General features: G+C 29.2%; 3 protein-coding genes across 6 annotated transcripts; 2 read left to right on the forward strand and 1 right to left on the reverse strand.

The window, feature by feature from the left end:
• The first annotated feature begins 272 nt into the window (after positions 1–272).
• On the forward strand, positions 273–15,950 carry LOC145971435 (SEC14-like protein 2). Of its 4 annotated transcripts, XM_083099073.1 has the most exons (13): positions 273–364; positions 1,001–1,168; positions 1,997–2,258; positions 4,294–4,423; positions 9,347–9,416; positions 9,952–9,995; positions 11,744–11,861; positions 13,260–13,469; positions 13,581–13,661; positions 14,220–14,419; positions 14,890–15,032; positions 15,118–15,272; positions 15,355–15,950. In XM_083099073.1, exons 4-13 carry the CDS (start codon positions 4,373–4,375, stop codon positions 15,465–15,467), a joined length of 1,185 nt encoding a protein of 394 aa, XP_082955199.1. In that variant the 5' UTR covers positions 273–364; positions 1,001–1,168; positions 1,997–2,258; positions 4,294–4,372; the 3' UTR covers positions 15,468–15,950. The 4 variants fall into 4 exon arrangements, with proteins under 4 accessions (XP_082955199.1, XP_082955201.1, XP_082955200.1 ...); XM_083099075.1 differs by lacking the exon at positions 1,997–2,258; XM_083099074.1 differs by lacking the exons at positions 273–364; positions 1,001–1,168; positions 1,997–2,258 and adding an exon at positions 2,334–2,352.
• LOC145971440 (thioredoxin domain-containing protein 17) lies at positions 15,328–17,401 on the reverse strand. The gene is made up of 3 exons (XM_083099088.1): positions 16,784–17,401; positions 16,273–16,354; positions 15,328–16,105 (listed from the first exon to the last, which is right to left on the reverse strand). Exons 1-3 carry the CDS (start codon positions 16,926–16,928, stop codon positions 15,952–15,954), a joined length of 381 nt encoding a protein of 126 aa, XP_082955214.1. The 5' UTR covers positions 16,929–17,401; the 3' UTR covers positions 15,328–15,951.
• Positions 17,402–17,787: 386 nt separating this feature from the next.
• Positions 17,788–24,188, forward strand: LOC145971433 (ribosomal protein S6 kinase beta-1). Its single transcript, XM_083099061.1, has 12 exons — positions 17,788–18,071; positions 18,201–18,235; positions 18,380–18,572; positions 19,146–19,229; positions 19,503–19,636; positions 19,706–19,768; positions 19,935–20,063; positions 20,143–20,233; positions 20,317–20,433; positions 20,599–20,838; positions 20,953–21,134; positions 21,250–24,188. Exons 1-12 carry the CDS (start codon positions 17,982–17,984, stop codon positions 21,308–21,310), a joined length of 1,419 nt encoding a protein of 472 aa, XP_082955187.1. The 5' UTR covers positions 17,788–17,981; the 3' UTR covers positions 21,311–24,188.
• The last annotated feature ends 296 nt before the right edge of the window (positions 24,189–24,484 follow it).

Consider the following 24,484-nt stretch of genomic DNA (forward strand, 5'->3'; position numbering starts at 1 on the left):
ATTCTATTTCGTTCTGAAAGACTTTTGAAAGATGGCGACCGAAAATTTCGCGCCATTTGCTTGCCGCATTATTTTTCAAACCTGTTGCTGTTTTGATATTGGCATTCGATACATCGTCGAGGATTCCGATTTTGATGAAAGATATGCAGTGGGATGAAGTTAAGCGTGATACGATCGACTGAATTCGACGCTCAAAGTGCGAGACGAGTGTCCACGTTTGTCGATAGATAACGCCACTAGTAAAAGCAAATTTCGCTGGAATGTATAATACGAGTCTATTATACGGAGAATAACGGATTATGCGGTTTGCGGTTAGTTTTAGCGGAAGTAGCACAAAGAAAATGACGACAAACAAATTAACAAGGTGAATTAAACAGAGATTATTCATTTTTAATCTTTCTTTTCTGTTTAGGATAAGGTACTTTCAATATTGCATATGACTGATGTAAATAAATGTGATAGCATATATATATACGTATAAGGATAAATGATAAATTTCAATAAAATTTCAAGAAAGAAATTTATACGCGACATAAGTATTACTGTTAAACATAAATACGATTATTAATACAGATTATTATTAATGAATTATTAATAAGAGTAGCGGGATTTTGGTAGCCATTTTAATAATTTCAATTCAAATATTTTAATTACGAAAATATATAGTTTTATTTCTGCCTAATAATAAAATCATTTATCTTTTTTGTACATGTACATCTTGATTGAAACTTGCAATGCTTTAATATGAAATGACGAAACAAACAAATGATTAGTAAAATAAAAATTAATGATAACATTTATTATTGATCGAAATTTAACTTTTTGTTTGCCATTGTAATTTAAATGTGCAAAATATGCTTATTGTTGATATTGAAACGTTTTTTATTTCGCACTTGTGACGAAAGCATAACCAATTTGAATTATTGATTGTAATTCATTAATTATAAAATTTCCATTCAATTTTTATTTATTATCGCATGCGCTTGTATGATTACAATAGTACCAGGGGTGATTGACGCACTCGATTTGTCCGGGATCGACCTTGAAGCCAAGTATACTACGACCACTTTATGTCGGATTACAATGTACGGCTTACAAAGAACTTACTATCAGAAAACACGATATGACTTTATAGCAAACAATGAGGATAATGTTTTACAGCTCCAAGGTGAGTTTTTCTTCGTTCAATAAATTTGACACTAAATATGCAAAACTCATAAATTTTTTTTTTGTTCTTTCGTGACTTAAAGGTGAATATAATTTTTTTATTAGATAGATACGTATAATGTAAAATGAACGATCAGATGAATTAATCATTTTTATCTCAATTAATTTTTTGTGCTTAGAAAATTATTATAATAATTGCAAGATATCATTCTTTGAAATGCATATTCTATATTATTATTTTATATTATTATTATTATTCAGCATTAAATATATATAGAATATGCATTTCAAAGAATGCAATTATTACAATAACTCTTTAAGTACAAAAAATTAATTGAAATAAAAAATGATTAGTAAACACTATAATATCGCATGTTTTTGCATGAAATTGATCTAAATGACAGAGAATTTCTATGTGAACCGTTAGTGAAATTTAAAAGAAAGTCTTCTTATGACGTCTATCCATGTTAAAGTTAATCATATTTGTTACAAAATTTGATTGTGCTATATAGAAAAATGATTTCTTCACAAAAATTATTTTAGCTAAAGTATTGAAATTTATATTTATCCAAGGCAGTAATTAATATTTGGCAATAGCACCTGAATTTGTTAAAAAATACTACTAGAACTTGCTGCTATAAATTCTACATGTTATAAACAAGGTTACAACAGATACAAAAAATAAATTTTCGTCAGATTCAGAAATCTATTTGCGTCAGTAAAACATTTCTTTGAGTGATAAATATATATAGTATCTCTCGAAGCAGATACAATACATGTGTGTATGTAATGATCTACGACGATTCTACGGACATATATTTCCACACAGAGTTGCTCATAATGTCTAAATTAGCAAGCTGAATAATATCGAAGATTCATTGTATTGCTTAACACACAACAGCAGCCAATATATCAGTAGAAAGAAGAGAAACACACAAGAGTGAGATACATTCACCGACAAATCAGGGATAAAACATTAACGTCATCCATCCTTTGGACTGCGAAAGTGCTGAAATCATGATGAGACGAGACAAACAATGTTGGGATTAACAACCACCGCGAATCACCTCCAGAATATAGCGGCTATTCACGTAAGGTTGCACACGTATCCAGCTCCGATTCGACTACATCGTCGCCAGAGCACGACGTACTCGTGTAGCGAGGTGGACCTCATTTCGTTAACGGGTGCGTAATATCGGACACGTGTCTGTCCGGTGAGCGCAATGTCGAAACGCAAACTGGGAACCGCCAGCCTGGCCAATCGACTTTGTAATCCGTCCAAAAACCTCGATTCTCGTCGCAGGTACCAGCTCGAACGGGTCGCGCGGGATCAGACGTTCAAGGCAGGTCATGCCAGGTCAGGTAGTCGCGGTGATGTGGTGGGGCGTCGCGCTTGGAAATTCGCCATCATCGCCGGGGAATGGCAACTGGTATCATTCTCTGGTACCGCTCGTTCAGCGACGATACGTCTATCCTACCTTCATAGCGAGCGAAATCGTGTGTCGAGTGAGCGAATGGATTCGAGCGCGCTCGCGCTTCGCACACACGCACACACACACACACACACACACACAGTCGCGGCCGTCGTGTGACGAACACCTGTTGCATCGATCAGTGAATGTAGTCGACGCCGAGCAGTTCGCGATCGCGGATCCGAGGGAGTCGCCGAAACTTCGCCAAGTGAATAAAATCGGTTTTGACAGCGGCTTCGGATTAAGAGCGCGCTCGCCGTTTTTAAGAATCTTCATATCGAAGAATCTTCTTGCTACCGTGTTTCGGATACGGTAAGCGTCAGACACGCGTATATACTTGTGAATAGTAACTTGATAATACAACAGTCTAGAAAATATGTATTTGAAAAAAATATACTTGACAATTACTTGATAATACAACAATCTAGAAAATATGTATTTAAAAAAATATATGAAAGACGTTTGCGGATATTTTTTATTAAAACAGAAAAGTGTGTAGTATATCCTCTATTTTATGTATATACGCTAATCGCGATTAATATTCGGCGCGCAAGTGATAATTGAGGTAACAAAAGTTCAGTTCAAAAGATATATTTGAATCCTTAGAAGGTATTAAAGATATTGTGTTATTATTTGGAAAAACAGAGACCAGTGGAAGTTAATAATGCGATAATAATTGTGTCAGTTTAAAAACAGACAATTGACTTATGTGCACTTGAATATTAATGTTTATCGCATACGTCATCGCAAGGAACTATTACCGTTTGAACTATTTTTCTTGATATATATGAATAATGGCATTCTAAAAAGCCATTATAATGTGCATAAATAGCGGTGCGAAAAATCATAATGTATGCAAATTCTATCATAGGTGTGCCTTTTAGAGATTTTTCTTCTTAATTTTTACAAATGATATTATTGACAGATAAGTTGACAAGAAATAATTTCTTCCTTAAATTTTGATCTTGTGTTTAATAAATTTTGATTCGGTAATACATTTTATTTTATTGTATTAGTATTATTATATACAAATACTTATAGATATAAATAATCTACCGCTATGCAATCTGATATCGATAATAATTGATAAATTGATAAATTATGTAAATGGATAAAAACTATACTTTATCAAAAATAATACATTTATTTTGCATTGAAAAGGTTTCTCTTTCTTTCACATTATTTGAAGATATACAAAGCTATGGATATGTGTATATATATACACATTGATATTTCGATAAAATCGATATCAGATTGCATAGCGATAGATTATTTATATTTATAAATACTTGTATATAATAATACTAATACAATAAAATAAAATGTATTACCGAATCAAAATTTATTAAACACAAGATCAAAATTTAAGGAGGAAATTATTTCTTATCGACTTATCTGTCAATAATATCATTTGTAGAAATTAGTAAGAAAAATCTCTAAAAAGCACACCTATGGTAGAATACATACATTATGATTTGCATACATTATGATTTTTCATACCGCTATTTATGCACATTATAATGACTTCTTAGAATGCCATTATTTATATATGTATATGAAGAGAAATAGTTCAAACGGTAATAGTTCCTTGCAATAAAAATATTTTGATTCTGCTCCATTTATTAATGCATACATCTGTTTTTTAATATTATAGTTATCAACACAAAGGACGTCAATTCCGAAAATTTTAAAACCGAAGAAATCGATTGTCGACCGAACTGCAAGCAGCAAGAATGTCAACGTCATTAAAATTGGCGGATGATCAGCGATTTGCGTTAATGAAAGTAAGTTATATAGAGATGACATCTTTTAGAGATATTAAAATGAAACGTGAATATTTATGCAGATGAATAATATTCGTTTTGAAAGAATCTTCTTTTTATTAAATTTTCTACTGAAAAGTAAATGTTAAAGTAATGATTAAAAATTTATTTTAAGCACGAAATTAAGCATTATTTTAAAATAATGAAAGAAATATATTAATACCATGAAATATATTAATACCATATTTAAAAAATATTTAAAAATATTTTTTTATGTTACACTATTTATTACTCTTACTGTAACACTATTTACTCCGAGTTTTCGAGTTTTATATGTTTTTATATCAACGCGCACAAAAAAAATGTCGCAAATTACATAAAAAGAATACCTTTTTAAAAAAATTTCAAACAAATATATGTAATGTATGTAATAACAAATATATGTTATATATATATATATATATATATATATATATATATATACTTTATATCGACTTTACATGACAGATATATCAAATCACGCATTGTTCTCTCTTTGAGCCAGCTTAAAGATATTATATATATATATATATATATATATATATATATATATATATATATATATATATATATATCTTTAAGCCGGCTCAAAGAGAGAACAATGCGTGATTTGATATATCTGTCATGTAAAGTCGATATAAAGTCAATCAATATCATATAAATGATATATAATACATGTCGACATAATAGAATGTTACAAGTGTTACTAGACATGACATAAAAATGTGAAAGATAGAAATTTATCGAGCATTTGACAAGTGATATGTTTCATTATCCCAGCGCGCAGCATGCGCATAAGTATAAAGTTATTTATTCACGATCACGTCTGTCATAGTAAGAATCGGCGCATACTTGTAATCGCTTCAAACGACCTTCTATGAACTTTATGATGAACAACTTATTCTTTTTTATTTTTTAATAAAAATAAAAATCACTAAAATAAAATTTTATTATTTATAAAATTTTTTATGTAAATTGAGACATTTCGTGTATATTAAAAGTCAAAAATAAAATAGGAGAATGAGATAAAGCAAATAGTTATTTTTAATGAAAATAAGGAATATTTAACTGTTTTATTAGACATTACTTTTCAAAAGAGAGAAAAAATAGTTTAATTAAATGATGTGCTATATGAAAATGTTTCACTATTTAAAACACCATGGAAATAAACATAGTGCGGTAATTTTACAACATTTTAAAACAATATATTTACTGTGAAAAAAGCTTTCAGATTTTAGTAAATTGTTAAAAAAGAATATTTTGCTTATTATACTTAGAAAAAATCAAACAGATACAACATACACACACGCATACAATAGTTTTGAAAAAATTCCTGCACAAATCAGGTTTATCCAGATTTATCGACGTAATTTCTCAATAAGATTAAAAATTTCGTTATTCGCGATACAGCGAAAAGATTTCACTGCGCGTAGATTGCTTTTACTCCTTACAATCTGGTGATCATTCACCTTTGGTATCTGGAACGAGTAGCAGGTATCCAGATATTTCAAGAAGCAAGATGCACCGGAATGCGAAGAAGAAATTGACGATTGTGCTTTTTGCGCCAATCGCGAAAAAGAATTATTTGATATTTCGTTTCAATACTGAATCAATTTTCCTTGAAACTGATTTTTCGTCAATCGGAAATGCTTAAAAAACTTGATTAGCCACCTTTTGACTACCTTCTATTAAATTATATGCTTGTTACCTTGGCGTTGTAATATATTTTATCTTTTAATCGCGAAATCCTAAAAAGAATTTTGCATAATGTTTGCAGTAAAACAAAATTTAGCATATTTTAACCAGTTTAAATTGATCGAATCAATCGCCTCTTTTCACCGAACGAAAAGGAACGTTATCGACAGTAACAGTGCAACGATACTTTCATGAGTCTACTTTGACAGTCGTGGCATGCGACTGCGAGGACAATTGGGCACATGAAGATCTCGCGCGACATACTTTAAAAGATCCTCAATACATACATAAATTCTCCGTCTCTTGAATTACAACATCGGATATGTGCAAAAATCCGATAGGCGAAATAGCTCTGCCAGCGTACATTCGCATAAAATGGCTTTTCTTCAACTCACCCCGGTTGGATGAAGCAATCGTATATAATGTGGTAGAAATTTCAGTAGACGTAGAAATTTGCGGTAGAAGTTATTAGCTCGATGTACGAGATAGAAACAAAGATTACGTCTACCAGATTTTTGAAAGTTGTATTCCTATTCTCTCACAATTACCTAAACATCTTTAAGTAAAAATTTGGTGATTTATACAAATTGACAACATGGTGAAATAATTCACAATATCAATAATAATGAAATTAGTAAAAATTAAATAAGATTAAGAATAATAATTTTGTTATTCTTAAAAACACGTTTTTCACTAAAGAAATTAAATAAAATTTAATATTTCTAAAGTCCATTATGTCTTACATAATATCTTAGAATTATCATCTCACAATCAGTTCAGGATAAGTTTCAAGGAAAAATATAGCAAGAATATTTACATATTAAAGTAAATTTTTCTTATTTTGCAAGTTTTTATTATCGAGACGAAAAAACTTTATTAATGATCAAAAAAATTATTAATGATCAAACCACAAACGTTTTTCCTCTTAGCGTCATAAAATAAATTCATAGAATAAAATTATTGAATGCATGTATTAATTATTTATCTCTCAACTTTACAAAATAATTATCGCACATGTATATCATGTTTTCCATTTTACGCACAATTTACATGCACAATTAGTAATTTTAGTATTTGTTATAACAAATTTGATAGTTAATTGTTTTATGACGAAACTGTTATATGTAATTAACTGTAATGTGAATATCGTTACGATAATTTTTCATCCTTTTTTTTCAATAATCTTGTTGTTGAAAAAAACCGAAGGAAATTTGGTCGAAAGAAAATATTATTTACACTTATTATTGATTTATTATTAAATAAATTGATTTATTATTAAATAAATTGATTTATTATTAAATAAATTGATTTATTATTAAATAAATTGTTATAAAATGATTTTGAAGAAAATTAAACAGACGTAACTTTTATTCGATATTCAATAAATATTCATAAATATGTTTTCTATCGAAATGGATAAATGTCTAAGAGTCATCAACAACAAGGCTAAATTCTTCTTCGAGCTTCAAAGAAAACAGCAAAAAAATGAGAAAGATAATTGTCAATAAAATGTCACTTCTGAACCCGGATTTAGATATATATATATACACACACACACACACACACACACATAACATATTTTGCGGACTACACTCGAGACAATAAGAAAAAAAAAGAATTTTTCATTCGTTACAATCTTTAAGCACTTACTAAACAATACATTTAATAACTTAAAAACTTTGTTTATAACGTTGTTTAAATAAGCGAATCTATTGAAATTGAATATGTCAAGGCAAATTCAAGTTTCTTTGGCCGGAGAAGAACCGGTTTATTCGAATAATTATTCGTGATATGTAAGAGAGAGAGAGAGAGAGGGACGGGAATGCTGAGCCTTCTCATATCTGCATATTTTATCTGTTTTTATCTATTTACTGCAATGTTATATTTTTATTTTATTACGCAAGAAATGATCGATATTCTACATATTATCTACATTCTACATATTATCTATATTCTACATTTTATACATATACAATAATGTAAATCTCATTATATGATAGAATAATCGCGATTTATATCGCAAAATAACTTGAAAGATTTCTATTTCAGCTATTTAAAAAAAAGAGAAATTTAAAAAATTCATATTAATTCAATTAATATAACGCGTGTACGTACATTTTATTTTCGTCAAATCATCATGCTAAAATCACTCATTATGCATCACTCATTATGATTAAAAGTAAGAGATTGATGTACTTATCATTCAACAATAACAGTACTTGTCAAATATATTGATATATTGATATATTGATATACCAACAGTACTTGTCAAATATATTGATATATTGATATATTGATATACCAAAACTATTGTGTACGAATGCGAATTTTAAATTTACACATATACACATATTCATATATATATTTGAATTAAAAAAATGTACAAAATTTAAAAATTTACTTGAGTTGTATTTACTTGAGCTGTAGCTTTTATTTTATTCTGTGTGTGTTATAGCTTTCATTAATTTTTAAAACTCTTTCTTTACTAACTTATTAATAATTTTAATAATAAAAAAAAATTTGTAGTTTTTCTAGTTTGTATCTAGTTAAATTTCTATGATTTTATTTGCGAAAAATCTCTTACAGTCATTTACACATGGAGCCAAGTTATTAAAATAAATAGTAAACCTAAACATTCGTAAGAAGTAAATACTAACGTCCTGGTATTAAAAATTCTGTATTCTCTTTGATTTCCTAAAGTTTTCAGTGAAAGTAAACATAGACATTTTAATGAAGGTTTGTTTGTAACAAATCAATATGGATCGTGTCTTAGTGTGCAGACAACATCGATAATTTAGAGAGCCGACAAGAAAATTTCACTTCCTTGCGTTTAACGCGGGACGTGACGATTGTGTTTCCTGTATATTATAATTGTGCATACAAAAACCTTACCGTTGACAAAATAAACAAAATCGCTGTTACTTCCCGGAGAAACGTGTAAATGAAACACTTGCTGTAGATATACGATGTAAATAAAAATTAGCCACATTTTATACGCGCATAATTATACGTATGAAAATATATATTTATAAATAAATAATTTCTTTTTTTTTTGTTACATAATAACTGTACATCAACATCATAGATAAGTCACGACATGATAATTAATATCATGTTAAACTATGTAATCGACCACCGTAATATCGATATTTCTATTCGATAATATGCGTGAAAAGAATACATATAAATATGTATGTTTTTCTTTTACAGTTCAGGCGATCCGTGCAAGACGTCTTGCAACCACATCACGATGATCACTTTCTGCTTCGTTGGTTGAGAGGTACGACTCTGATAACGTATTAGTACTAACGAAGGAAACACACTTTGTAATTTCGATAAGTATTATCTCTTATTATGTGTACACAATACGCAACCTAGCGCATCATGTGCAACATTCGTATTGTTATTAATTGACATTACATCTATCAGCTTTCGCTGTGTGTCGAAGCGATGTTTGTGAAATAATTAAATTGTTTTGAAACAAAAATTTTGAAATTTTGCGGAAGCTCAGGATTATCGGTTATTAACACAGTGAACTGTGTGATTTACCTCAAATTACATAACGTATGACTTAATTATTGAACGATGAAAAAACTCTTCATGTAAGTTGAAGCGGTAACAATTGCATATTTAACTGAGATTTAGACATCATTTAAAATGTAGTAATTCTATATGTAAAAAGAAAATTCTTCTTGTTAATTTTAATGTGCATGGATAATATCCAACTTCATTAGAATATTATATTATAAAGTTATAAAAATATTTTGTCACACATAATCTGGCATGGTTTCTCAAATTTATATATCTTTTTTCAGCAAGGAAATGGGATCCTACCGCGGCGGAAAAGATGTTGAGAGATGTAAGTAACTATGTATAAAACATATCTAATTTATAGGGATTTATAGGTATCCTATATATCATCCTATCCTATACATATATAACGTAGTAAATAAGACGCACGTGTATTTTACACGCTCACTAAGCATCGATTACATATTCGAACCATATTCGTAGATTGGACTTCGCATTGTACAAAATACAGGTGAATCCAATTGAGAAAGTCTGGTGAAACACGTTCCGGTTACCGAGCCTTTTAAATTTCTCTACCACGCGTATTATTCGCAAATCGTTAAATATTAACGCGGCGGGCATAAACATAGCGCGAGCCACGTTACAGCTCGCTGCTCCTTGAAGATTCCTTCTGTTGCATTTTGATGAGAAACCATCATCCTTAAATTAAATATTATTCTAATAAGATTAATATTATTTTAAAATTTAACTCTTATTAATGAATTAATAAATCCTATTAAATAATCCTAAAAGTAAATTGAATGATAATAAATTACAAGTTAAAAAAATTTTCTTTTATAAAAAATTCTTTAATTTGATAAACATTACAATAAACATGTTTTAGTAATATAATATATAATGTAATAAACTGTATTTTTCATAAAATAATATTTGATAATGTAAGATATAATAATAATAGTCTTTTTAAATATTGATCAAATCAGCTTGCAAAATAATTATAGCTAATTTCCGTGCAAGTAAATGAAAGAACTCTCTTCCGGACAGTCAGATGTCAGATGTTGAAGATTATAAATTGCTGTCGATGGTTTCGCTTTTTTGTTCTGAAAGATGTTTTATGCGAAATAGAAAGTCGTTGTCTGTACGTGCTATTTTATAGTCAAAAATAACGAGGCGATTCTTCGAAGCACGTTCAAAGTCACCATCTCGTTTAGAGAAGTTTCACGATGATTGAAAACCGGCGGTACATAATACAAAGTGCCTAGTATCATCTAAAGTAATCTCTTCGTACAGCAAATTATACTTTTTCACTTTCTATCCCGCGTGAAACTGTCATTACAAAATCATTAAGTATAAATTGCAAGGAACATTTAGAAAAACTTATAATGTGCATTTTTATATTATAGTACAAAATTCAATGTAATTAAAAAAAAGAATATCAAAGAATATCATTATAGCAATGTAATTATAACATAATTTTATGTAAAATTATATTTTTTTATTAAAAAATATTGCCAATACACATGTTTTCTGTCGTCTAAGGAGTATATTAACAGCAGTAATCAGCTGGTATATTGAATCTTAAATATATCCTTTTATCATAAGAAAAATTTAATTTCCATAAAAACACATCATGCTAAAGAAATAAGTATTTTTTTTATAAAAAATTTCATTATATGCACTGTGTTATATTTTAAAAAAATTTTTAAATTACTACACAAAAAATATTATTACAGATAGAATATAAATAGATAGATAGATAGATAGAGAGAGAGAGAGAGAGAAATTTTAAGTTATTACATTTTTTAATTTATTTTATCTAAAAATATATACGTTGGAGAAAAACAAATTTACATCTTAAAAATCTTCTTAAAATATATATTATGTTAATATATATTAAAAATGTGTATATGATAAAATTGTGCTTTTTATTAATGTAATATATTAATTTTTTTTAGAAACTTTCAAGCTTTATTGATAATTTTAATTATGATGTATCGTTTAATGATGTATGTTTCATGTATATTTATGATAATTAAATAATGATAAACATGTTATATGAATAATATTTATTCATAGTCTTTGAATTGGCGGAAACAATGGGATGCTGATAATTTATCTGACTGGGATCTTCCACAAAGTGTAAAAAATTATTTGCCTTACGGATTATGCGGATTCGATAAAGATGGTGCACCTGGTAAGATCTTTTTAATTATTAAAATCAAGATCACATTAATCTTCACAAATATAACATCACAATATCACAAATCTATGCACTGTTTTAAATTATATTGTCACAATTTATGCCATTATTGTGTGTAACAGTATATTTGCTTCTAACTCACAGTATATTTGACTCTAAAACAAGTATGTTAACTAGCAGATCAAAATAATTTAAAATATTTTAAAAGATTTTGTTGAGATTTTGTCTGAGCAGATCAATATAATTTAAAATATTTTGTTTTTTAAAAGATTTTGTTATAAAAAAAATTCACACATAAATAATTGAAAGATATATGAAATGTGCAAAAAATTTACTAATAAATTTACTTTGACGCCATCGATATATTATAGTTATAAATAAATATTCATCAAATATAATATTTATAAACATATAGAAATGACAACAGAAAAATAAATGTCTGCTCCTGGTCGTTTACAGTAGGACTTGGTAGGTAACATAACGCTCAACATATTTGAGAGCATGAAACATAACAGGTTTCAATATTTTGGTAAAGAACTCGGTCAAGGTCTCCGTGTGTCTTATTTCCCAACCAATATACTTTTCTTTATAAGAAATATATATATATATATATATATATATATATATATATATATATAATCTCTTTATTATAGTGAAATATTTAAACGTTTAAACATTTGTAATTTTCTAATAAAAATTTCTAAAAATAATAATTTTGTTTTTATTCAAAAATAGAGAATAAAAATTATATTAAACAAGTTTCTATTTAATTGCAAATTAAACAAGTCTCTACTTGATCATGGACTTCGAAGATAATTTTTAAATCTTCTAATAATTCTACAAGAATTCTTGTAAAAGTGACAAGATTACTGTTATAATTGTTCCATCAAAATTTTTTGGATTTTTTATTAATTATAAATATTTACATTTTCATATTTTCAATATTAATTATAAATATTTACATTTTCATATTTTCAATATTAATTATAAATATTTACATTTTCATGTGTTTAAATTTAATTTAATTAAATTTAGAGAAATATATGATAATAAAAGGAAAAACCCAAATATATGAAAATAATTGCATTATAAAAAGTAGCTTTCAGGTGATTGGTGGGAAAACATTGTTATGAGAATTATTCTTTAGGAATTTAGAGCAAAAGATTTCATATAAACTTAATACATATAAACTTTATGTATTTTATAAGACTAATGTTTATTCTTAATAAGTGTATAGATATTTTCACTGTTAAAAACTTTTAATATACGCAAATCAATTATATAAACTTAACATAATGAAAAAAGAAAAGCGTTTTTGCTCACGAATTTAAAGGTATGTCGTTTTTTTCATGTGTGAATCGAAAAAAAAGAACATGTAAACAATTGTTGCAGTCATTGTAATACCGTTCGCTGGTATGGACATGTACGGAATGTTACACGTTGTAACCCAGAGAGACATTGTCAAAGTTACGGTAAAAATCTTGGATCAATACTTGAAACTAGCTAAAGAACAATCCAAGAAGCACGGACAAATTGCAAATCAATTAACTGTCGTTTTCGATATGGAAGGATTTAGTCTTAAACAATATATATGGAGACCAGGTAAAATATTTCAGGTAAAACCTGAAATGATGCTTCGAAAATTTTTCGTTATTTTTTATTATATATAAAAAATTTCTCTTCTATTGGTCTTATCATTCTCTAATGTTATAGCTGGTGAATTGGTTCTATCACTCATCCAAATGTACGAAGCAAATTATCCCGAAATTCTAAAAACATGCTTTATCATCAATGGTAAGGTTTAATAGAATATAGACGATTAGTAATATATTATTCAATTGCTTATGCAGTTTGTAATGAAATAAACGTAACAGAAAATGTCTACACTCAAATCTTGTAAAAAAATTCTAATCTTTCAGGTATGTTTGTTCAAAATTCTAGGTAAAAAAGATATTCTAACAATTTTTTGATGCAGTTTTCTAAAATAAATTTTTATGGCATGCATTTTCTAATAGTTTTCTAATGTTTTTCCAAGAAAAAGAAAGTAGACACCCTGTGTGACTAGACTTTCACTTTATTGTCAACTAACAGAAAAAAATAAAATCGTGTAACAAATATCTAAAGAAATAATTTAATATTTTCTTTATATGCTTTTTGAATTTTACATTGCTTGAGTGCATGATAAGAATAAGAATATTGACCTTATATGACGTAACGATTAACGATTAATTCTAAAAATATTATAATTTTAATAAAATATTTTTATTTTTCATAAATGTAATTTTTCTTGATTTTGGAGTTAATTTATCTTGTAAAAAAAGAAAAAAAGTGAATTTAAGACTATTGTTACAGCTCCAAGAGTTTTCGCCTTTGCATTTTCCATTGCCAAAAAATTTTTGAATGAATATACACTGTCAAAAATACAAATTTATAAAGCTGATCCATCTAAATGGCAAGCGGTGATATTAAAGGTCGTACCAAAGGACCAGTTACCTGCTCATTTTGGTGGAACATTATGCGATCCAGACGGCAATCCGAGATTAACTTCGAAGGTAGTATTTTAATTGATCTACTTTCTCTTGAAATTACGTATGATTCATGAGAATGTTATTCGACAAAATGGAATATTTGATAGAACACGTAAGAGTTATATAGACTGATAAGTAAATTATACTAGTAATTATATATTCAAGTGATTAAATAATATATTAAACATTAGAATCTATATTATAAAACATATTCAATACATAAGAATTTTACATACATTAAGATTTTAGTATCTTATTTAAATTTTTATTTAAAAAAATCAAATTTGAAAATCATCAAAAAATTTAATTTCCTACCATTAATTCTTACATTTCTTCGTCTGCTTCATATAAAACACATTATTTACTTTAAAAGAACGAATTTTTCTTCTTTAATATAAAAATGTAAGAATAAATATTTCTTCAAAAAAATGTACTAATATTATTAATTCACCACATATTTCATCTCAGAAAATGATAATTGAGATTGTTGCCAGATTTGTCAAGGCGGCAAGATACCTAAAGAAATATACACCAAAAATACAGATAAATTAAACGATGATTATACTAGTGTCGTTGTTCGAAAAGGTGGAAAGCTAGAATTCGATATCTCCGCACCTATAAAAGGCTCCATTTTAAGGTACATTCAATAAGAGATTATATTATATTCAACAAGAGGCCATATTCCAAATGTTTCCTAATAAAATCAACTATGACTCACGCAGCTGGGAATTTCGAAGTGAAGGTCATGATATTAAATTTGGGATTCTAAAGAAGGATACGACAAATGGTACGCAGACAGAAGTTATACCTATTCGAAGGGTCGCATCTCATCAATCGGACGAAATCGGGGTATTGACCTGTGAAGATCCGGCGACCTGTAAGCTCATATCGCTGAAGTACTAGAATGAATAACAATAACAATGAAGGAGATGTCATCTATATAAATTTATTTGTTTTAGATTCCATCGTCTTCGATAACACTTACAGCTTGTTAAGGAATAAAAAAGTTCACTATTCTGTGCGTATATTACCACCGACGGGAGAATTACAGGAAATGGCATCGATTGCGTAGTTGCGAATAAACCTTATATTAAGAAATTTACAATTATAGTTATAGTCTTATAGGATAGAGTAGATAGTCTTGTAATAGAGTAGGCTAAATAAGATTTCACGAACGAATATTAACATCATAGGTTTCATGATAAATCCAAAAAAAAAATGCTAAGCATGAAATTCTTTTTCAATTTGAAACCAGTCTAATTCGTCTATTTGAAACCTATCTAATTCATACGCATAATTTATTGCGATTTAAAAAATTAAATTGATCTTTATTGCAATGGTAACTGAAGTATGTAAATGCACACATAAAGAATATACATTCCATTACTGTAATATTCATTTCTTTAAAGCTGAATAGTGGAAAGGATAGTAATCATAAAAAAAATAGATAGATATATGGGATACAAGAGTGTAGTGTTTACATATAGTATTTAGAATTCACGCGATATGTACAATATACTTTTATATAAAATACAAAAAATGTATTATACAAATACTTAATCGTCTTCTGTGATTAACATATCGATAAGTTCAGGTTTTAGCAATTGGTCACCTTCTAAACGTTTTTCAGTATTCCACTTAATTAGAGTCGGCAAGACTTTCAATCTGGTAGTAGGATTTGTCCTGAACGGACAATTACGATCCTTCCAACTAAGATAACATACAAAAAAATATTCTAGTTTTTTTTAACATTTCTTTTTTTTATTTTAGCTTTTTATTATATAATTTTAATGCAGTTACGGTATAAAAGTATATATAGCAATTTAGTTAAAAATACTAGTTGCAAAAGTATAAAAGTAGATATCCTATTTACTTACAACGGTCTGTCTCCAACTTCCACTATTACCAAGTGTGTTTCTTCAGGTGCTGCTTCAAAACCTTGTTCAATAAATGGATCAGCTGAAATGAAATAAAATAAATATTTAAAATCTGATACTTTTTTTGTAATGATAACAATAATGATATATATAATAATTAAGATTAGATAATAACTTGCTGATTCAGATTTAAATAACGCGGTCTTTATCGCATTTTTTTTAATTTTTCAATAATTACAACTTTATTTACTTCAGTGCGAAATTTATGAACGGTAAACAAAAAAAAATGTATTTTAAAACGATGATATTGACCAGTTTATTTTCAAAAAATGGACCTTGGCACTAAGTGACACTTTTGTTGCCCTTGTTCCAGTCATTCTCTATTTGTCGAACTTTAAATATCGCTGATATTCTCGCTTTTGATGTCTAATCTTAGTTCAGTAATCGAAATATTTACGCGAAACACAACAAATGTAGGTTATGTAAGCGTCCTCGCGTGAGATTCACTCACCTTCCACGCAATCCGGGCACCAGCTCTTGCCGGTGTCGGCAAGCTTCGTGCCGGTGTAAAGGATGTACACCGATTCCGCGGTTTCCAAATCGTCTACATACTTGAGAAAATTTTCGTATCCCTGCAGATGAAGACGCCGAACCATCTTTGACAAGTTGCGCTCACTGATCGGGGGATCAGGATCAGGCTCGCCAGAAATGGATGATAGACAAGTGCGTGAAATTTTGTGTCACTCGTAGGAGATGTCCGATTACGCTTTATCTCCGTTTTTACCTACGATATGCATATACAGCACAATGTTTACGCATCTCTACCTATTATCTCGACGTTTATCGTTGTGTATCGTATACTCCGATAATATTTCTTGAATTGTATTGATAATATCGATAAATTATGCCTTCAATAATTCTCTTGTTATTCGAGCAAAGATTTATCGCTTTTTAAAAAATTCGAATAAAATTCGACCTATCTAATCCCGATCATGATTTCGCAAAATTACACAATCCCGTTAATACATCCGTATATCTATATAGATACTTTGCGTGATGTCGCGCGATGATCTTTATTCGAGCACATGACGTATTTACGTTCCAGGAATTCGATATATAAAGGATAATCTTTTCCGAGACAAAGAGGGAGCGAAACACAAAGCTGACCTAAACAAAAGATCACAAAGAATAAAGTAGATATCGGAAGTCGAGGCACTTAATATTCGAAGCGACAAATTTAATTCTTTTAGCACTTAATAAATTATATAAATTATATTTCATAGACAAGTGCAAAAAAATTATTAAATATTAAAATCATTTATTATTTTTTTTAGTTGAATAAAAATTTAGTTGATGAAAATGTCCTCGCGTTGCTTTTCCGAACGAGAGATTCTTTTGTTCCAAGCAACATATGACGCAAATTCAAAATTGCCGCGTGGAATCACGGCGTGGGAGGCGCGAGGCGATTGGTGAATCACGCTTCCCCCATTCCGTCGGCGTAGCTGCGACAAGACTTCTGGTAATTCCGGCATTCCGCGAACGAGAGCGAACGAGGCTGTTCGACATACTCGTTCGCGTCAGGGACAGTTACGCTGACTTGTGCAAGCTAGTCAATTGATTTACCACCCGCGTTCGACGCGCGGGATCATCCAGCGCGCTCGACACTTCTCGCGGCCAATTACATCAGCCTGTTAATCGCGCTATCAGCGATGTCAGCGATCTTCGACTTCGAGCTACAAGATGCTGGACTGCTGCACAGAGACGAGTCGGAGGACGACGATGTCATCGAGTTCGGCACGGTAATACCACGCGGTTCCCTTGGAATTTCCTCGACCGAAAATCCCGATCCACCGTCCCCCTCCTCGCTTCAATATCGCTGACGATTGCACGTGAACGCTTTTAACGCCGCATCTGTTTTCCTTTTGCAGGAGGAGGGCGATGCCGATCCGTGTGAGATTGCAAAGTGAGTAAGAGTCTCGCGCGCGCGCGGGCACGCGTGTGTATGTGTCTCGCGCTTTGCGAAACCACGCGGTCCGTCTCTCGGAGCCTCCTCGCTCCGTAGTATATTTTATTGTTGTTAACGAGAATTTTTTTATCTTTTTCACAGTTCGTCCGACAATTCCGAAGTGGGAAGCGTAGAAGCGGTGCCGATATGCGAGCAAAATGTCAATCGCGAACGCGAGAAGGTCGGGCCGCAAGATTTCGAGTTGTGCAAAGTTATCGGGAAAGGTGGCTATGGCAAGGTTTTCCAAGTACGCAAAATAACAGGAAATGATAGTGGCACGATCTTTGCCATGAAGGTATCAAAATCTGTTTATATACATTGTTTATATACATTGTTGCTCCAGAATATTATGTTTGTGAATAGCACAAGAGAAAAATATCTGTTTGTTCGAATAAAGAATTGCAGTAACATTGAAAATTTAAGAGAGTGAGAGAGAGAGAGAGAGAGATCATTATTTTATGGATCTTATAAAATATTGTACAAAAATTATGCAATTTAATGCTTCATATTTTTCTTATTATTAGATAAGCATTTTATGGATATATGTATATTTATATGACATTTATAGTATGTGTTTTAATAATTTGAACATATTAGAAATTTTACAATTACTATAAAATAAATTTAATTCTTGTAGGTTTATCTTTAGAATGATAGCGCATTAATCTTTATATATATATATATATATACACACACACACATATACATATCATATCTAATATATACTTTCTAAATATACATACACACATATACATATATATATATATATATACACATACATACCCACACACATACACATAGTTTCTTATGTGCTTTCTTCAGTTCATTCATTCTTTATCTAAATTATTTTTGTGTACCATTTTGACAGGTATTGCGCAAAGCCTCAATTATAAGAAATCAGAAAGATACAGATCATACTAAAACTGAAAGAAATATTTTGGAGTCTGTAAAGGTTAGTTAATTTTATTTTTGTTAAAAAATTTAATTAAAATATTCAGACTGTAAACAATTTATACACATGTATAATCTTTCAAATATTATAGAGAGAATGATATCTTTATAATTAGTAATTTATAAAATAATATTTTTTTAGATAAATTTAGAAAGAAATTAATTCTCTAATTAATTTTCTATATTTTCTGTATTTATTATATTTATTCTTTTCTATATTTATTATATTTTATGCAAAGTATTAATTTATATAATTTATGCTTGCATTTGGCAGCATCCTTTTATCGTAGATCTCAAATATGCATTCCAAACTGGTGACAAGTTATATTTGATATTGGAATATATGTGTGGTGGTGAATTATTTCGACAATTAGATGATGAAGGTGTTTTTATGGAAGATGCTGCACGGTAAGTAAATTATAAAGTATTTTAAAATACATTTTACATGTATAATATCATCTTTTATTTGTTTTACAGCTTTTATTTGTGTGAAATTACATTGGCTTTGCAACATCTCCACTTGCAAGGAATCATATACAGGTATTGTATATTTTTTTCTGATAAATTCTTCATGTGCATATGTTATGCATGTATATCAAGAATTATCAAGATATAACCTATACAAATGACAGAATGATTAATATATTAAAGATTTTATTTTTGTATATAGCATTGAATTAATAATTTTTGTAATGAATAATTTTAGAGATTTAAAACCGGAAAATGTTTTATTGGATTCAGAAGGTCATATTAAATTAACTGATTTTGGATTGTGTAAAGAACATATACAAGAAGGTGCTGTAACTCATACATTCTGTGGCACCATTGAATACATGTAAGAATTATGAAACCATTAATAATTTGGAAATATTACAATTATGACCTATATTGCTATTAACGTTATTTTATTTAAGGGCACCTGAAATCTTAACAAGGAATGGACATGGAAAAGCAGTCGATTGGTGGAGCTTGGGAACTTTAATGTACGACATGCTTACAGGACTTGTATGTATAGTCTTTACATACATAATCATAAAGAGTACTGTGTATTGTCACATAGTATTATTTGATATTATCAAATTTTTCAGCCACCATTTACCTCGGATAATAGAAAAAAAACAATTGACAAGATTCTACGTGGTAAATTGATTCTTCCTCAATATCTAACACCCGATGCTAAAGATCTTCTTCGGAAATTACTAAAAGTTAGTATTAAATTGATGATTAATTATATTATTTTATCAAATCTTATAATCTTAATACTTGTACACTACATATACGTCTTTTCATTATATGAAACATACAAATATACTTTTTTCAAATATAATTCTTTCTGTGATAATATATAAATATATAATTGGCTTTTATAGAGACCAGTTGCGCAAAGATTGGGATCTGGCTCATTGGATGGCGAACAAGTAAAAGCACACAAATTTTTCAAACATATCAATTGGGATGATGTTATATCTCGAAAATTAGAACCTCCTTTTAAACCTATATTGGCTAGTGAAGATGACGTATCGCAATTTGATAAAAAATTTACTGCTTCAGCACCAATAGATTCGCCAGTAGAATGCACTTTAAGTGAATCGGCTAATAGAGTATTCCAGGTGAGTTTTTTTTTCTTCTAAAATCTATATGTTTAACATGTTTATGCATACTCAACCATCCACATGAACTAGTCATAATGGTTGTGTTTTAATAATGCAAATGCTCTTTTTTAGGGATTTACATATGTAGCACCAAGTATTTTGGAGGATGTGTATTCGCAACAATCACGATACCTAACTACTGTGTCACAGCCACGAGTTATAAAAGCCAGAAGTCCCCGTAAAGCAACTTCGCGCGGTTTTTCACCTAGGACAACGCATCTCCATCTTCACAATACGCATTTGCCGAGTCACAGGTTAGAATACAAAAATTTTAAATCCTTCATATTATTGATTGTATGTTTTCTATATATAGGACTTTGTGTCATAAAGTATTCAAATTAAAAAATAGTATAAACAATAATTTTTTAGGCATGGTGGAGTCGGCCACAGCAATATGGAAGATACAGAGATGATGATTGAGATAGGCTAACCATTGCTATCGGATTAGTAGATAGTATTTTTGCCCAATTGCTGGATATTCATAATGCTCAGGGAGGGGTTTTATAATTTAGAGGGAATAGTTAGGGAATGGATGCAATATCCATGATTACTTTATTGGATATCCAGCAGTTACATATTTAGCTAATCTTTTTTTTTTTTTTATATTTGTATATTTGGTTTGAGTAAAAAAAGGTTAATACTATATAATTTAACAGCGACGCAGCAGTTATCTGGTAGCGCTTTAAGTAGTTGCAATTTTATTGAATAGCCTTTAAAATAATCTGCAAGGAAGTATACTATGTTACATAATTATATAATACACAGATTACGTCTCCCTATTTTTTTACATAACAGATTTAATAAAAATATGTCTTGCATTGGATTATTAATGCATGAATTTTTAAAAATATTAATGCAGCAATCATGTTATTATTCATGTAATATCATAATTTGTACTGTGGTTAACTAAGATAAGCTTTCAAAAACTTGAAAATATTCAAGCATAACATGCTTGAAACATAAGAAGCTATATAATTATTAGATGCTAAAGACTTAATCTTGATAATATTTTTACATCTGAAGATTTATATATAACATATATGTCTCTCTATAATATAAACTTATTTTATATATTTACAACTATGCTCCCAATTACGATTTAATGGTTAACGTTAATTACTCTGACAAGAAAACTTTCGAAAGAAATGCTACCACAACCGCTCCGCCGCTCCAGGTTTGTTCCATATACCATTGTCTGTTAGGAGAAAATATTTCTTATATCATCTGTGGAAAATATTTTCAGCAGTAATAACGTTTCCATGGCAATAAAAAATAGTTCGCCTAAATAATAATAATAATTATAAAGAGATGAAATATATAAGGGTACAATGGAATTGCATTTACACGATGAAAAAGTTCCTATCGCAAATTTAATTACAACATATTTTATATTCACTAGAAAAAAACATTCTGTTAAATAGTCATATATATAATTATCAATATTTTAAAATGAGAAGAACGTTGTCATTCTTTGCAACTTTTAGAAAAAAATGATTAATATATAATTAAAATATTAAGTAAAAATTTTAATATTACAATATTAAAATTTTAATTTATCAATTTTTTGAAATTCATTAATTATTAAAAATTTAATTTATGTAAATGTCTTGGAATAAGACAAATCATTATCATTCTGTGATTTGAAAGTGAAAAAGACAAAAAATATTATATACATATACAGATTGTATTCCTAGTTCCATGACAGGTTGTTCTCAATATAAGATATTGATATTAGATCTGAAAAGTCAGACTGGTACAAGATGAGAACAAGTTACCATGGTAACAATGTTACTGCGAAACATTGAATTTCCATCCGAATGAGTATTTTATACTTGTTCTTATGTTACGTACATTAATGTATACATATATAAAATGTATATAGATAATGATTTTACTTACAGAACACAGTAGAAAAAATAGACATAAGCAAGAGCGACTGTAAAAGCCGCTTATAAAAGCTCCGAAGTACCCAAGTGTTCAATAGGCCATGCTCTATAGCCGGCAAATATATCTTTTAATTATTTATAATGAACACCATAGTCGAGATGTAACGTTGCCTCTGACATCTTTCTTCCTTTCAAATATTTGTTTTCCTAGAAACGTTGTAGATAAGTTGCATTTCGACTATGTCTACATAAGTAAGCGCGTATAATATACATTATAAAATTATGTTACCCTACAATTGTACTATACTATGAGGGAAATGTGTATTCAGAGAGAGACAATGAAAATTTCGTCGATTCTCATGTGTGTACTTGAAAAGACATGTATTTTCAATGTTAAATCGGGAATGTGCCTACAGAGTTGTCAAGACGCTATTTGAAGATGTATATTACGTACGCTCGATGGTGTGTGTACTGAAATTTACTATACGTAAAAGAGATACCAATTACGTCCTAAGTTACCCACTATCAGATTTTGATATAAATACCAAAACTGCTGTATAAACTGTTACCTAAGATTCGCTTTAAATTAAAGCATGCCAGAAAACGTGTGAAAATCGCTACTCACTGCCTCGTACAACTGTGTACGCGTATTGTTGCTTCCCCCGAAATTTCACATAACGAATCTTGTTTACGAAGTCAGGGCATTTGTTACGAACGAAAAATATCGAGAGTGCGTCTAAATGAGAGAACTTTGTAGATAGATTCTCATAACTCGATTGACGTGCTCTCAAGGAAACTTTGGTGCTGATTATTTTGCTATAGGGGAAAAATTAGCCTTCTGTACTATTATTGTAGCGTAGAGAAAGAGAGAGAGATAAATTTCTTATATTTCACGCTCACTTCTGATGCGTTAGCCAAGAATTCAATGTTAATCATATATGTGTGTATGATTTTTTGCAACATAAGTGTAATTATGTGCGCGCGATATGATAATTCTTATGCAAGAATATCGTTGTTTGTGCATCTTTGATTATTTGGGCTGACGGATATCAGTACAAAGTATGCAGACGATAAAACGAGAATTGACAATGTTACGCGTTAGAAGTCGATTTGCCGATTCAGCTCTATAACTCTATTTCAATAGGAAAATTAATAACTCAATGATTAGTTTTATATATACTGCGTAAACGAAACGCATGCATATTTATTTGCAATATGAAATATATTAGTTATTTAAGAGCCGGAAAATATCATCGAATGATATGTAACGAAGTCTAGCCAGAATATAGGCAGAAAAGTGAATGATTTATGCTTCCAATTAAGATTAAAAATGTAGACTCAAGATTAACTTATCACTACTATGATTTGTAATCCTCTATAAATCGTATCTATAAATAAATATATAACAATTTGTGAGAGACATTCTTGTCGCATGTATATAATCATTTTTATTTTTATTTTTTAATATTTTCTATAAGTCGCGTAAATAAAATTATTATTGTAAGATTCGCTCTTAATTTAATATAGCATCTAAAGTAATCATTCAATTTAAATGAAATTTTTGAAAAACAATATTTTTAATAAGAAATGTATCATTTTTTTTAAGTTTTAAATTTTTGTCGATCATTATATCTCACAATTTTTTTTAATTGCTTCAATTTAAGCTTACTTTGATAGAAATGTAATATTTGTGTATTTGACGTATTTAACAAAATGTA

This window comes from Camponotus vicinus, unplaced genomic scaffold, assembly GCF_025532165.1.
Source record: "Camponotus vicinus isolate PSW18456_S1 unplaced genomic scaffold, iyCamVici1.0 SCAF_5, whole genome shotgun sequence".
Classification (NCBI taxonomy): Eukaryota; Metazoa; Arthropoda; class Insecta; order Hymenoptera; family Formicidae; genus Camponotus; species Camponotus vicinus.